The 15,000-nt window shown below is 42.7% G+C and overlaps 1 protein-coding gene across 1 annotated transcript in view; it reads left to right on the top strand.

Annotated features, from left to right (window-relative positions):
* Positions 1-15,000, top strand: part of arrb1 (arrestin, beta 1) — a 22,589-nt gene that overhangs the window by 2,502 nt on the left and 5,087 nt on the right. The window contains exons 2-9 of the mRNA XM_071538723.1: positions 7,900-7,930; positions 8,255-8,315; positions 8,756-8,800; positions 9,950-10,146; positions 10,522-10,581; positions 11,199-11,266; positions 12,058-12,193; positions 14,538-14,622. Coding sequence (XP_071394824.1) covers positions 7,900-7,930; positions 8,255-8,315; positions 8,756-8,800; positions 9,950-10,146; positions 10,522-10,581; positions 11,199-11,266; positions 12,058-12,193; positions 14,538-14,622 — 683 coding nt within the window. The remainder of the gene's footprint in view (positions 1-7,899; positions 7,931-8,254; positions 8,316-8,755; positions 8,801-9,949; positions 10,147-10,521; positions 10,582-11,198; positions 11,267-12,057; positions 12,194-14,537; positions 14,623-15,000) is intronic.

The following is a 15,000-nucleotide window of genomic DNA, read 5'->3' as shown; positions in this document are numbered from 1 at the left end:
GCCGCAGTCTGCACTCTCTGTATTATCACAGTATGTCGGTCAGTGTCGACACTGAGAGCAAAAACCAAAGCAATGACGAATGATGACGGCTTTTCACCGAAGTTCACCACAATCAAGAGAAACCAGAATCCTGCAGATTGTGGTTGCAGCTGCACCCCCCCCCCCCCCCCCCCATCAGGCCAGTCAGGGTGTTACTGTGAAAACATCTGGGGCAGATTCCACATGCGCTTACAGAAGTCACTTACATGATGGATCATTTCAAAATGGGTAAAACTTTACAATAAGGGTCACTAAGTTAAGCATTAACTAACCCTTAATTAACAGTTAACTAATGTGTAGTTTACTAATGTGTTCATGTTAACTAAGGTATTAATTTATACATTATTTAATAGTTTATAAAGATGACTATTTAATAATGTATAAATTAATACCTTGGTTAACATGAACACCATTAGGAAATTATTACCAGACACATTAGTTAACTGTTAATTAAGGTTTAGTTAATGCTTATTAATCATTAACAAACCCTTAACTTAGTGACCCTTATTGTAAAGTGTTACCTCAAAATGTTTTAGGGTTAAGGAACATTTTAGTAATGGCATTTTCCATTTGTTGGAATAATAACCTTGATAATCGTTATGTAGATGATGTAATTACAAATCTACGGTATTCAGATTTTAGTCTAGAAACTTCTTTCTTTTTATCTTTTCAAATCGGGTACAAGCCACTTTCATACGTGGTTTGAAATGCTTTTGCGGACCTGCAGCTCAGTTTGACCGCTGTGATCAGATCAAAGTGTTTTTTCTCTGTGCGGCGCTGGTTTCACACTGCGACTCGAGCGATGAGCAACATGAACACACAGCGACACATCCAGGTCCTGGGTCCAGACCTCTGACTCCGCCCACTCCACCAGTCGACTGATTCCGGTCTGGCATCGTGACGTGAAACAGCGGTTTCTCGGTTGAAAAACGATCGGTCCGATGAGCGCCGGGGGGGGGACTAACGATTAGCCAATCAGAGCCAGGGGGGGCGGGACTAACGCCGTCGTCAAGCTTTTGTCAAGCTGCTGGAACCAAGGAGGAGTAACAACAACAATGGAGACGCTGTAGACAAGATGGACGCTGCTATCCAGGCTGTTCTGAATCCATTAAAAGTACCAATTACTTTGAAATCAGAACAGCTCTCTGCTCTGAAGGCTTTTATTCAAAGGGAAGATGCTTTTTCCGCATCAGTGTCGACTTAAAATGGCGTTAGATTCAGGCGGATACGTCGGTCTCTAGTGATTGGTTGGGAATATGGAATCCCCCCCCTCCCCCACGGAAATCTGTTAGAGTGGAGGCAATGAAGACTGAAGATGGAGACGGAGTGGAACCAGTTGACAGATCTGAGGAACACATTGGATTTTCCTGCTGTGTGAACAGTCAGTAACAGAGTGGTTTACATCAGTAATCTGGAGACAGTCAGTTTGGACCAGCACATGAACATCTGAATGTTGGCTGGATGGTAACATTTTAATCTTAATTTTAATCTTTAATTTTAGGTCAAGACTGGCTTGGGAGCAGGATGTGAGGAGGGCTAGGGGTCGTTTAAAGGTTAGACTGGGGTTAGTTTACTGGTTAGTTTACAGGTTAGTTTACAGGTTAGTTTACAGGTTAGTTTACTGGTTAGTTTACTGGTTAGGTTACTGGTTAGTTTGGGGGTTTATTAGGGTCACCTCAGTCCCAACTCAATCAGCACAGACTGGACTTCCATTAGCTGGGATTTCCTCTTTTACCTTTAAATTCACACTTCCATAGAGAGACGAGAGCTTCACAAACCCTAAACCCAAAACAAATCCTAATTACGTTATTTATCCAGATTCAGGGGGAAACACTGACTTAGACTTCCACTTCTAATTTTTTGCTATGTAAACGTTCAAATTTAAAGATACTGAATATCAGGAAACATCAGCACAAACATTTTGGTCGAAAGACATTACAGACTGAAAGACATTATTACCAATTTGTCGGAGAGGAGAGGAGAGGAGAGGAGGAGAGAAGAGGAGGAGGAGAGGAGAGAAGAGGAGAGGAGAGGAGGAGAGGAGATTTTCTGAGGCAGATGATTCTTTGTCTGGATGGATGAGCTTCAGATTGGAGGACAAACTCCTGTCTTCTCTTCTCTTCTCTTCTCTTCTCCGATGACTAAGGTAACCGAGTCCCAAGTTCATGTTCAAGTCCTCAGTGCGCACGTCCATGTCCGAGTCATCAATATTCAATATTCAAGTCTGAGTCATCAGTATTCAATTCCGATTCTGAGTCCAAGCTGAATCGAGTCATCCCCCCCCCCACACCCCACCCCACACACACACACACACACCCCACCCCACACACACACACACACACACACACACACACACACACACACACACTCCTGTCCCTGGATATCGTCTAGTGAAGCAGAAATGTCATAAAATATAAAATATAACGTGTTCTCTGCGAGTCAGCTCCAGTCCAGCAACATCAGCGCTGTGTGATTCAAACCAGAACAGATTATTTCTGCTCCTCCTCCTCTTCATCCTCTTCTCCTTCTCCCTCCTTGTCCTCCTCCATGTCTTGGCCTGTCAGTCTCTCCTCCTCTCTCATCTGGACTGGATTTAGTCCCATTTGAACTCGGTGGACAAAGCTTATTTCCACTGGAAGTCAATGGGACAAAGCAGATCCCAGTGCTAAGATGAGGCTATTTGGTGAATCTGATCCTGATCCTGATCAGCTGAGTAAAGGAGGAATAATTCAGAGTGGAGAGTGTTCCAGATCCAGAGCCGCTGTTCTGTCTGAGGCTGATCCTGGGTCAGCTCAGTATGTACAACAGTTATGGTGTCTGTGTGTTCATGTGCTGGGATCAGAGATGAGGACTCGAATCACATGACTTGGACTTGAGACTTGCTTGAGACTTGCTTGATGCACGAAGAGAAGACTTGAGACTGGACTTGACTTGGGACTTGACTCTGACTTGTACTCTGATGACTTGAAAAGGTTTCTAAAGTCTTGACTTTAGATCTTGAGATCTTGTGTTTGTGTAAATGACTTAGATTGAAAGTGATGAGATTTGTTCCAGCAGACGACTGAATTTAAATTCTGTTTTCTGAATTTGTATGGAATGATTGAATTTATTGAAGTTGAAACTGATTATAGAAATCAAACTCATGATGCTCTTACCAAGTTTTTATCCTATTAAAACCATATTGCATTGAAAAGTCCTAGATATTTAGTTTTCTTTAAGATATTAAATTGATACTGGACTCTTGATTTGTTCTGACTTGACTTGCTGTTCTACATTTAGACTTGAGACTTGACTCGAGACTCGAGCCTCAAGACTTGAGACTGACTTGGGACTCGAGTGAAGCTGACTTGGTCTGGGATGGTATGTTTGTTTTTACCTGTGCTGCTGAAGCTTTGAGGAAGAAACTGATGCAGCGGTTTGCAGGAATCAGTCGGTGAGGAAGCCAATCACAGCAGAGCGCTGCAGTAGAGCGGCGTCTAATGGACTCTACTCACCGACAGGAACTGGACTCCAGCCTCCAGCCTCCAGCCTCCTGTCAAATGGTCAATTAGCCCAATTTAAAAATTTAACAACCCACAGGAAGTGATGCAACTCGCACTTGTGCTATTAAAGTAGGGCGGATGCTTTTGTAGAAACATGGTTGGATGTCAGTGTGTGTGTGTGTGTGTGTGTGTGTGTGTCTGTGTGTGTGTGTGTGTGTGTGTGTGTGTGTGTGTGTGTGTGTGTCTCTCTCTCTCTCCAGTGATCAGATCCGGACCACAGCACAGTTGAAGTGTGATGTTTCGGTGCCGGTGTGAACGCAGCCAGGAGGTTTAGTTTTGGTGTCATGGGAGTCTTCAGTCAGGTTTCAGACTCAACAGGAATCTGCTATTGATCTGCCGCTCTGTGTTCCCACCAGCGCCGCCGCCATTGATCCATCATGAAGAACGAGAGTATCGATACTGTCTGTACGCTCTCTGTTTTCCGAGCTCGCTCTTTCCCTCTCTGTGCCTGTCGGTCCGCTGTGGCCGGTGCGTCTGACGGACAGCAGCTCTGGGTTCAGGTATCGATCGGCTCTGAAAGCTCCTGGTGGATCTGCAGCGGCTAACAGACTCCTGACAGAGAAATCTGAACTGAGGCTGCGTTCACACTGCGGGCCTTCAGGATCAATTCTGCATCGCTGCTCGTATCTGAATTTATCGGTTGACTGTTTATCTACTGTAGGATGTCACCCATATCCAGGACGGATACTCGGAAAATGGCATTAATTACTCTTTACTTATTACTCATTTAAAAAGTAATCACGTTACTTTACTAATTCCTCACCAGCAGCAGTAATGTGGAAAGAGTTTTGCTGCCTCACAAAGTTCACAACGGACCAGAATGTTCTCTGATCCTGACTGAGATCGATTGAAAGTATCGGGAAAACCTCCAGCTGCTCAGAGTCTGCGTCTCCTCAGACTCCAGCTGCTGTTCTGCTGATTCAGCGAAAAGCTGCCGCAAGTCCTGAAGACGGACGAGGAAAACACACCGAGGGATTTCAAATTTCAAAGGAGAGAACAGAAAAGTTCGACGGGGTTCAGGTTCTGGTTTCAGTAACGCAGTAACGGAGCGTAGGATAAGATAAGATAAGATAAAATAAGATATCACTTTATTAATCCCCCTTCAAATAATAATTCATTTGCAGTATTGTATTGTAGTGTAACTGGGATTACTAACTGGAATGTAATCACTGAATTTGAAATTGTAATCCCTTACACTACTGTCACTGAAAAAAGTAATCACATTACTGTAACGTGTTACTGAGTAACGTCAACACTGCCCATATCCCATAATACTATGAACTGACAGCAGAGCAGAGGAACAACAGACTGATCTGAGGCGACCAGTCGTCCGTCTGTCTGTCCGTCTGTCTCTGCTCAGGTCAGCGATGATTTACTTGTTGTCATGACAACGCTGATAAATTGCGATTGGAGCATTCAGTCTCGTGCCTCAGGATCTGACCGCGGCTCATGTCCGTTCGGTCCAGACGGGAAGTGAAAACACGCGACACGCGGATCATAAAGCCTCAGATCTGAGTCAGAACCGGGACTTTCAGGTTCCACCCGGAGAACCACAGAACCACCGGCATGGATTAACACTGTTTCCCCTCGCTCCTCTATCGCCAGGATCGTTCCAGGGCCGCATGTTCCCTCTAGTGTCGGAGTGCAGTGACCTTTGACCTCCTTCCTATTGGTTGCCTCTTGTAATGTTGGTGATCTAGCAGCTGAAGCTTATTCTGCTGTTGTAAGTCATCAATAAGCTCTATTTGGACTGTTAGTATTACTGGTGTAGGTGAATATTACCAGTGGCATCCCTAATGTTAATCCAGTATCAAGACCAGAACCTAATACATAGTCTCTCCTTCCTATTCAAGGCATGGCAAGGCAGCTTTATTTGTATAGCACATTTCATACAGAGGCGATTCAAAGTGTTTTACAGAGTAATAAGAAACACAGTAAAGGTAAAAAATGTACAATTAAAAAGTGCAAAAGTACAGACAAGAGATCCACAAGATAAAAGACTTAAAAAGTAATGCAGTTCAAATCAAGTGAAATAGAAAGATAAAAAAAAAGACGCAAGAGGATTAGAAACGTGCATTAAAATCACATTTAAAAGAAAATTAAAAAGATATAAATAAATAAATATTACATTCAGTCCTGAAGGTGGACAGATATCCTACAAGACCAGAAAGTAATCTGGTGCAAATTGTCTCGTTTTTTTGGCAAACTCAAAGATCATCTGGTAATAACTGGTGTGAACTTAACTTAACTTTCTGCAAGTGTTCAGCTGCTTCAACCTTTTCCCACTCTGATGATGCGGTGAAGCAGGAGCCAATCAGAGCAGAGGGAAGGTAGCGTAGGGTAGTTATATTTACTTTATTATTTACTTGAAGTATTTAAATTAACAAGAATGATTATTTGCCAAATAACATATAAAGGAGAAAAAACAAATCCGTGACAGTGTGACATTATGGCCCAGACACTAAGCAGATAGTATTTAAAATATATGTTTACTAACACGTCTAGATTTGAAAAAGTGTATGTTTTATACAGTAACATTTACAACCTACAAAACACCTAAGACTAACCTAAGACCCTAAAAAGTACGACTGAATGGTCCTAAGACATTTATTCCATCAGTCTAAACATTGATTCAATAGGTAAGATACAATAAATAGAGACATATGGCAAGTGGAAATAACAGAACAATTTGAATGAAATCCATTCAAATTGTCTTCTGTTTAATCAGACATTCATTTTGATTTCTGATTCTGATGCTGATCCATGTTAGGGTTTTACTGGATTAGTTGAAGAGATCTGGGTGTGCAGGTAAACAAGTCAGGTCCAGTTTTCATGGCGTGTTGGTTGCGTAACGACAGAGTTCCCAGGGGCCGGCGGTTCTGGGAACGCCGGTCCTGATGCTGCGCTAATGACGCTAATTGAGGAAGGTCCGTTCAGGAGGAAGCAGGGAGAGTCTGCTGGAGGCCTAATGGACCCGCAGCAGACCCGCAGCAGACACGGCAGCTAATTTACGACAACATTAGGACACAAACAGAGAGGCGGGGGAGGTAATTGTGTCGGACGCCATTAGCCAGAGGCAGGAGGCTTGGCAGGGAGCGGGGAGGCTGATGGACCGCAGCCGGACGGCAAAACTGATGCTAACAACCAGGGAAAAAAACACTGAGACAGCAGTCTGGGTCTGGCTTCAGCAGATCCAGACCGGCAGCTCGTCAGTAGACCTGGTCCGGCTGATTTCAACATCACTGTACAACAGAACTGTCATGCGGAGTGTGTGTTACAGGAAATGTGGGAACTTGGTAAATGTGTAAATTTCCCAGTTAATGCGAATGGAAAACGTTCCGTCCTACGTTTTGTTGTGGGGACGATGTACCATGTGACCAAATGAGCTCTTCTGATTGGCTTTCGCAGTATCACATGTTAACATCGGACCTGCCTGTTGGGTGGAGCATCAGATCGGATCTGTGTTCTTACAGTCTGGACTCCATTCATGTGTGAAGACGTGTGTATAGACTCACACTCATGCTTTGAGTTTAATATTTTAATTAATATTTTGCTAAAGTGCATGAAGTGTCTTCTATACAGAAGAGCACTGGGGACACTTGAAAAGTAGAAAATAAGAAATAAATAATTCAAGAAATATTTCAAGAATAAAGTTGAAAATTTTGACAATAATGTAAAAACGTTTGAGATAAAAAAAAGTCAATATAAACTTGAGAAAAAAGTTGAAACTTGAGATTTAAGTTGTAATATTTTTTTGTATTATACCTCATTCAAGGTTTTCTTGTTGCCATGCCAACTGACAAAATATTTTGTGTTTTGTTTGGTTTTGTTTTCTTTGTTTCTAGGTTTGTTTTGTTTTGTTTTATTTGTCTGTTTGTTTGTTTGTGTGTTGTCATGGATGGTTGCTGCTCTTGTTTTATTACTATATGAACTTGACTGCTCGAACTATCAATGCTATCTTGCTTTATTAATATATGCACTGATTATAAACTGCAACATGTCATTTTAATGATCGCTTGACCCATCAAGGGCCTGCTGCTGGAAATGAGCTTCAGCTGTAAACATGTTCAGCACATCACACTGCTGCTGCAGCTGTCCATGTCTCTCTGTACTTGTCCCTTACAAATAAACAAACTAAACTAAACTAACTGTTGACGGACTGACTGCTGATCGCTGTGTTCCCTGCCGGTCTGCACCGGTGTGACAGACTCACTTCTGGACTCGTCCCCCGTCACAGTGATGAGGAGAGAACAGTCCGTTTCCTTCTGAATCAGTGAAACTAAGCTGTGTTCTCTCTCTCCTGTGTGTTTTGTTTCAGGGTGTTTAAGAAAGCCAGTCCCAATGGAAAGGTGAGTCATGCCTTCTTTAAAAAAAAAAAAAATCTTTATCATGTTCAATCTGCACAGAACACTAAAGGGACAGTTTAGTCAAAAACACCAAAATACAACAAAGTCTACCTGTTAGATCACAACAAGCCCGTATCCTGATCGTGAAAAACCCCGATGTGCCAGCCGGGATGTCCTGATATCGACCGGTATGTTCTGGCATGTAAACACCAGATCCAGTTTGTTGCCGGTTAGGTGAACAGAGCCAGCAGGTGGTTCAGTGTCTGGCTCGAGGACACCTCGGCAGGACGCGGCTGTCGGACGGTAACGCCTGTTTCCTCTCCTCAGCTCACCGTCTATCTGGGGAAGAGGGACTTCGTGGACCATGTGGACCTGGTGGAGCCCGTCGGTAAGCACAGCTACTCTTCAAAATGTGATAGTAATAATAATAATAATTTATTAAAACTTATTTTTAAACATTTGCTTTAATGTAATGTCTTTTATCCCGTTATTTTTACTGGTAAATGGTTTTTACCCTCCATTGGTATCTTTTTATCTTGTGCTGCCTTCTTGTTTTTACAAATTTGAATTTATTTTATGAGATTGATTTTGATTTTGATTGTTTTTTGATTTTGATGATGCTATTATTATTATTATTATTATTATAAGCTTTTATTTATAGAGCACTTAAAAAACAGTCAAAAAATGCTTTAGAAGGTTAATAGAAAATGTGAGTAATATACTAATTAAATTGAAATTGTTAAAAATGTAAACATTAAAAAGGTAATGGAATGCAAATGAAAAATGAAAATAAGAATAAAAACAGAATGTGACGCTCCTCCTCTGCAGACGGCGTCGTCCTGATCGACCCGGAGTACCTGAAGGAGAGAAAAGGTGAGAATCTGCTGAGCTGAACTCCATTCACTATGAGAAGTGAAGAATGGCATGATGGGATAGGTGGCGATGCAAACAGATGAGAAAACTTGAAAAAGTTTAATACTAAGCAAATGAGCCTGATGGTCGCAGCACGAGAACCAATCACGTTCTGGCAATAATCTGGAGATTGTTGTTCTTCCTGGTGTGTAACGTTAGCGGAGGCTAAAATACTTTAGCTGCTAACTTGAGCTAGCTAGGTCGCTAGAGTGAAGCACAACATCAAGATGATGTTTTCCATGTGTGTTTATGGATTATCTTTGGGTAAAATGAAATGAAGAAAATGATTAAATACAGAATAGGTCTCCATAAACAAACAACAAACTGAGAATTTGCAAATCAAACCCAGTGAAATGTCCAGAAGTGACGAAGTGAAGCGAAGAGGTCGTCCGTGTTCTGCATGAACCGTTTGACTTCAGCTGTTTGAGTTTGGGATATAAAGGGGAAATGGGCTCTCTTGGCCTGTGGACCAGGGGCATTAAAACATCTTAGCACTCTTTTCATGTAAAAGGACCCACTGTGTACGGCCTTCTGTCCCATTTCAGGTCTCAAGTCAGTTTAAAGCTGATTGAAATATTTCTATGTGAAACTCCATCCGTCTGTTGAGCCGGGAGGTGATGCGGCGTCTCGTCACTGACTGAGCCGCTGCAGATTCTCCCCGTTTGTCCAAATGAAACTCTGCTGTCAGTTTGCTCACCGGAGGGAAATCTGACCGATCCAAACTGAAGAGGGAAATCCAGAAGAGAAAGCTGGATGACCAGCATTAGATCTTTTCCTCTCTGGTTCCTTTGGTTTCCTTTGGTGTAACGCAGCACAGACCGCTTTACTGACCTCACCGCACAGGAATTCTGGGTGTTGAAGCTCAAATATTTCAGTAGTTACCTCTCACTGCCATTTGGGGCCGCCATTGTGCGAAGTTGCCCAGTGCAGCTTCAACAAATGCTCAAGAGCAGTATGGTGATCTGTTTTGTTTGATTCAGTCCAGACGAGTATTCCTAATGAAGCCGACTACCCATTCAGTCAAAACCTACATCAATGTTTTGTTCTCATCCTTTTTATGTTTCACTCTGAACAGTGCTGGTTTTAAGTTCCTGGGTTTTTTCCCCTCAGTGTTCGTGACGCTGACCTGTGCCTTCCGTTACGGCCGTGAGGACCTGGACGTCCTGGGTTTGACGTTTCGGAAGGACCTGTTTGTGGCGAACATCCAGGCCTTCCCTCCGGTGCCTGAAGAGAAGAAGAGTCTCACTCGCCTTCAGGAGCGCCTCATTAAAAAACTCGGAGAACACGCCTACCCGTTCACCTTTGAGGTACTGTGGCCTTATATGATTTGGTGATTTTGGACCTATAGATAATTTGTCCCTTTCGTACCTGTAGTACTGACTAATGAGTCCAAACTGTTTGTCAGAATATCTCCAAAAAAGCTGTTTGTGAAAACGATACGGAGAGCGACCGACGTATTTCTCTCTGCGGCCCGGAAAGCAGCGGCACCGACCGTTTCCACTCAGCAGATCGTCTTCTACCAAACTCTACCTGAATATATTCTATTTGTCGTTTTCCCAGCTGAATGCTATTAGTTTTGCCCCTGCAACGACCTAATGTTAATAAAGTTTCATCTCATCTCATGTTGAGCAGCGTCTCCTCTGCCACTGAAGCAGATGTTTTTATTTATTTGTTTGGATCAGATTCCCCTGAACCTGCCCTGCTCCGTCACCCTGCAGCCGGGCCCTGAGGACACTGGCAAGGTGAGGACCTTTACTCTTCAAGATTAGTTTCCCACCAATCTCTGAACCCATCCTCTATCGGTCTGACGACGATTAGACTCTGGGGGCGACAGCCAATATTTTGGGGTTTCTGGTGTAGCCAGCGGACATCCGGGCCAAGACTTCCTCTTCCGTGCGACGTCTACAACTGGATTGTTTCACAAGTTTTTTAGGTCCAAACGACATTTGGGCTAATCTCTATAAACAGATATCTGCATATGAGACGTCGTCTCTCAACTCCGACTCCATTCTCGCGTCTCAAGTCGCTAATCGGACTGTAAACAATGACCGGTGCATGGAAGAGGAAGTCTTGGCCCGGATGTCTGCTGGCTACACCGGAAACCCCGAAATATTGGCCGTCGCCCCCAGAGTCTAATCGTCCTCAGACTGATAGATGATGGGTTCCCAGATTGGTTTCCCACTGACTGAGCTCCAGCCTGCTACATGTTCATGCAGTTCCACAGTTCGACCGCAGTCTGCTACTGGCCACTGATTTAGATGAGGTGCCTTGTCCAAGGGCATCTAAACAGTATTTAATACTTCCTTATGAACGGAATATGTAAATCCAATAAAATGTGTTTGCTGTCGTGTCTCTTCAGGCCTGCGGCGTCGACTTTGAAGTGAAAGCTTTCTGTGCAGAAAATGTTGAAGAAAAGATCCACAAAAGGTAAAAGCTTTAGTCAGCTGCAGTGTGACCCCCGATAGAATAAAGAGATGAATTATGAATGAAGTTGAAATCACTCATGCATTAGCAGGCTTCCTGCAGAGCTGCTGCTGGAGCAGATTGATAAGCACACTGAGAACTGACACCGAATTAAAAATAATATTAACAGACCAGAGTCAACAAATTAGTTACAAATCAAAGGTTAGTTTGCTGAACTATGGGTAGACTGAAAAATATAACTTAAAACAATTAGACCGGAGTCATTGAAGATCCAAAATCATTTCTGAAAACCAGACTCAGTTGAATAAATAATAGATGATGGTAAGATGTAAGTCCAATATGGTTTCTGAGTTTTGCTGAGTGAAGCAGCATTCCTCCTTTAGTTTCACTTAGCAGTCGCTAAAGTGCTGAAAGGACTTACAGGCTGATTGTGTTTTTATGTATGCAGATTTGTATTGTTGTGTTACTGTTCCTGTGCCATTAGCTTCTGGCATTCTGACTGGGCCTTAAAGTAAAACACTGTAATTCTGTGAAAAACTGCTATTGGTGATGTACATCTCATTCCTGGCTCCATTCAGTAGTTAGTTGTGTTTTTCTTCTTGGTGGAGAACCGGCCAATCGTAGACGAGGTGACGTCACCTCCAGATGTTTCCAGCAGCTCCAGTGGAGTTTGATATGAGAAAATGTTTCAGGATGTAAAACCTCAGCGGTAAACGTCAGGTTTTGGTGTCAGTCCCTCAGAATCAAGTCCCTCAGTCAGTCCTTCGTAGCACTGTCACTGTGTGTTGTTACAGGAACTCAGTGCGGTTGGTGATCAGGAAGGTGCAGTATGCTCCAGAGAAACCAGGCCCTCAACCCATGGCAGAAACCACCAGGCAGTTCCTCATGTCAGACAAACCGCTTCACCTGGAGGCTTCTCTGGACAAAGAGGTAACAGACCAGACCAGAGCCATATACAGACACAGTTAGTCCAGTTAGACCAGAGACAGTTTACTGTGTCACAGTAACCTATATTTGGAAACAAATCCACCTTATCACACTATTCACTTCTCCTGAGAACGTTACTGAATGGATCTACAGTCACAGTCTCATAAAATTTCCAAGAAAGCTCGAACTCTGAAGCTCAGTCTACATGTTTCTGTCAGGAATCCAGTTCAGATCAGGAATCCAGTTCAGATCAGGAATCCAGTTCAGATCAGGTTCCTTCTCCAGTAACGGATTCTGGTCCAACAGCAGGAATTGTTCTGGACATTTCCACCTGCTGGTCCAACAAATCCTCCAACCCATATGACCACATAGGTCGTTTGTTCCTACCCTCTAATACAGGAGCGTTTCCAACCTGATCTCACAAAAATAAGTGAAATGAACACGACCTCGACGAATTTGAAAATGTTCCTCCGCCACAAATTGAATTACGTCCCAAAGGTTGGTTAATGGTTAAATTTAGGCAATTAAAACCACTTTGGTTAAATTGGTAAATGGACTGCATTTATATAGCACTTTTATCCAAAGCGCTTTACAATTACCCATTCACACACCGATGGCGGCAAGCTACCACTCAGGGTGCTGGCGCAACCATCGGGAGCAATTTGGGGTTCAGTATCTTGCCCAAGGACACTTCGACATGCGGACTGGAGGAGCCGGGGATCGAACCACCGACCTTATGATTAGTGGACGACCCGCTCTACCTCCTGAGCCACAGCCGCCCCCGAAATTAAGGCAAGTAAAACAAGTTTGGTTAAGGTTTGGGTTAAGGTTATGGTAAAGTTTAGGCAAATAAAATATCTTGGGTTATGGTTATGGTTAGGCAACTAAAACAACTTGGTTAAGGTTAGGAAAATGGTTTGGTCATGGTTAAATAAAAAAAATTAAAATGTGACTCACGGTTGTTTGTCCTTTGGAAACACTTGGAATTGAACCCCGGTCGCCGACATCGAAGGCAAACGTATCGCCCATCCACCATCCAGACCACAACACCCTGACTTTCCACCGTGCTGTTTCAACGCTGAGAGAGAAACTTGACAGAGAAACTTGACTCACGTCACATGACGTGGACGCAGACCAACGCAGCACATTGTCGTTATTTACACGACCGCTAGAGGTCACTTAACTTTAAAACGTAACTGTAGGTCGTAATAAGCTGCAAGTACAAACGACCTATGGGCTCGTTTTTTGGGGGAGGACAGTCTCTGTTCACATGAGAAGGTTAGCTAATGCTTCAGTTTAGCAGCTGAAACAGTTAGCTTCAGGTTAGCTTCAGGTTAGCTTCAGGTTAGCTTCAGGTTTTGCTCACAGTTGAGTTGGGAATTGAACCCGGGTACCTATTGGACAGAACATTTAGATACTGCTCTCCTATTGGACAGAACATTTAGATACTGCTCTCCTATTGGACAACACATTTAGATACTGCTCTCCTATTGGACAACACATTTAGTGATTCCAGATTACTTCCAATAGCTGAACCGTATCTTTATGATCTTCCCAGTCGGTTGTCATCCTGTTTGATTGGTTTCCTGAGGTCAGAACGAAGAACTCTAACAAGAACACTATGATAAAAACTCAAAAGCATCTTGTCACATGAAAAGCACTAAATACTGAGCAGGTAGAGCTCAAAGTGCTTTTCAAAGTGTTTTTTCAAAGCGGTTGAGCGGTTGTCGTTGTTTATTACCGGAGAGTTTTCCCTACCTGTAGCCGCCGGGCCGCGGCGTCTCACGTTTCACTCTGGAAACGGTTAGCCAATGGGAACGGAGGAGTCGTTAATATTAATGAGCCTTAAAGACACGGAGACAGAAACGGCCTGTTCTTGGTAAGGCTCAGAGAGATGCTGGAAAATGAACGTGGAGAAATGGATTGAGAGTGTTTTTGGTTCATGACACCACACACACAGCTTTGGATGGACAGAAAGACACTAAATAAAACTCTGGACAGTGGAGGAGATGGAGCTTTAAAGGAAGAATCCCCCTAAATCACTGTAACTGTTAAAAACAGCTGTTGGTGATGGACTTTGCATTCCTCGGTCCATTTAGTTGTTTGGTATATTTTTCTTCTTTTTTATTTTTCATATTTTATATTTCCAACAGCTACAATGGAGTTTGATAGTAGAAAATGTTTTCTTGTTTTGTTCTGTTACTTTTCCTTGGTTCTTGCCTATGCTGTGTCTCTTATGTTGTATTGTAAAGCTCTTTATAACTTTGTTTCGAAAAGTGCTAGACAAATAAAGGTTATTTATTATTATTATTATTATTATTATTATTATTCTTATCTCTTCTCTCAGATCTACTACCACGGCGAGCCCATCAGCGTCAACGTTCACGTCACCAACAACACTAACAAGACCGTGAAGAAGATGAAGATCTCAGGTGATTCAAAGCACCGTCATCAGATTCATTCAGATTCATTCAGATTCAGATTCAGATTCAGATTCAGATTCAGATTCAGATTCAGATTCCTTTATTGTAGTACAACGAAACTGAGTGTCAGTCCTGACGGTGCATTCACACATAACAAACAGCAATTAAAAATAGAAGAGTTCAAGCTAAACTAATTAATTAAGAACTAACTAAATATACACATAAAATATAAAATGTAAATATTTCTGTAACCTATAAAACAATGAGATATAAAACAATACAATATGGTATTCTGTTATTAGCAGCTGAGATATTGCACTTCAGGATATTACACGTTTGCTGAATTGCAGTGGCCCTATGTACAAGTAGTGCAGTTGGGAATATATA

The sequence above is a fragment of the Centroberyx affinis genome, unplaced genomic scaffold (genome assembly GCF_046629955.1).
Source record: "Centroberyx affinis isolate AG114_WGS23_722 - 3 ecotype Tasmania unplaced genomic scaffold, CSIRO-AGI_Caff_v1 ptg003330l_1, whole genome shotgun sequence".
NCBI classification, from domain to species: Eukaryota; Metazoa; Chordata; class Actinopteri; order Beryciformes; family Berycidae; genus Centroberyx; species Centroberyx affinis.
The sequence above is the reverse complement of the archived record's forward strand: the minus strand, read 5'-3'. Positions and strand labels throughout refer to the sequence as shown.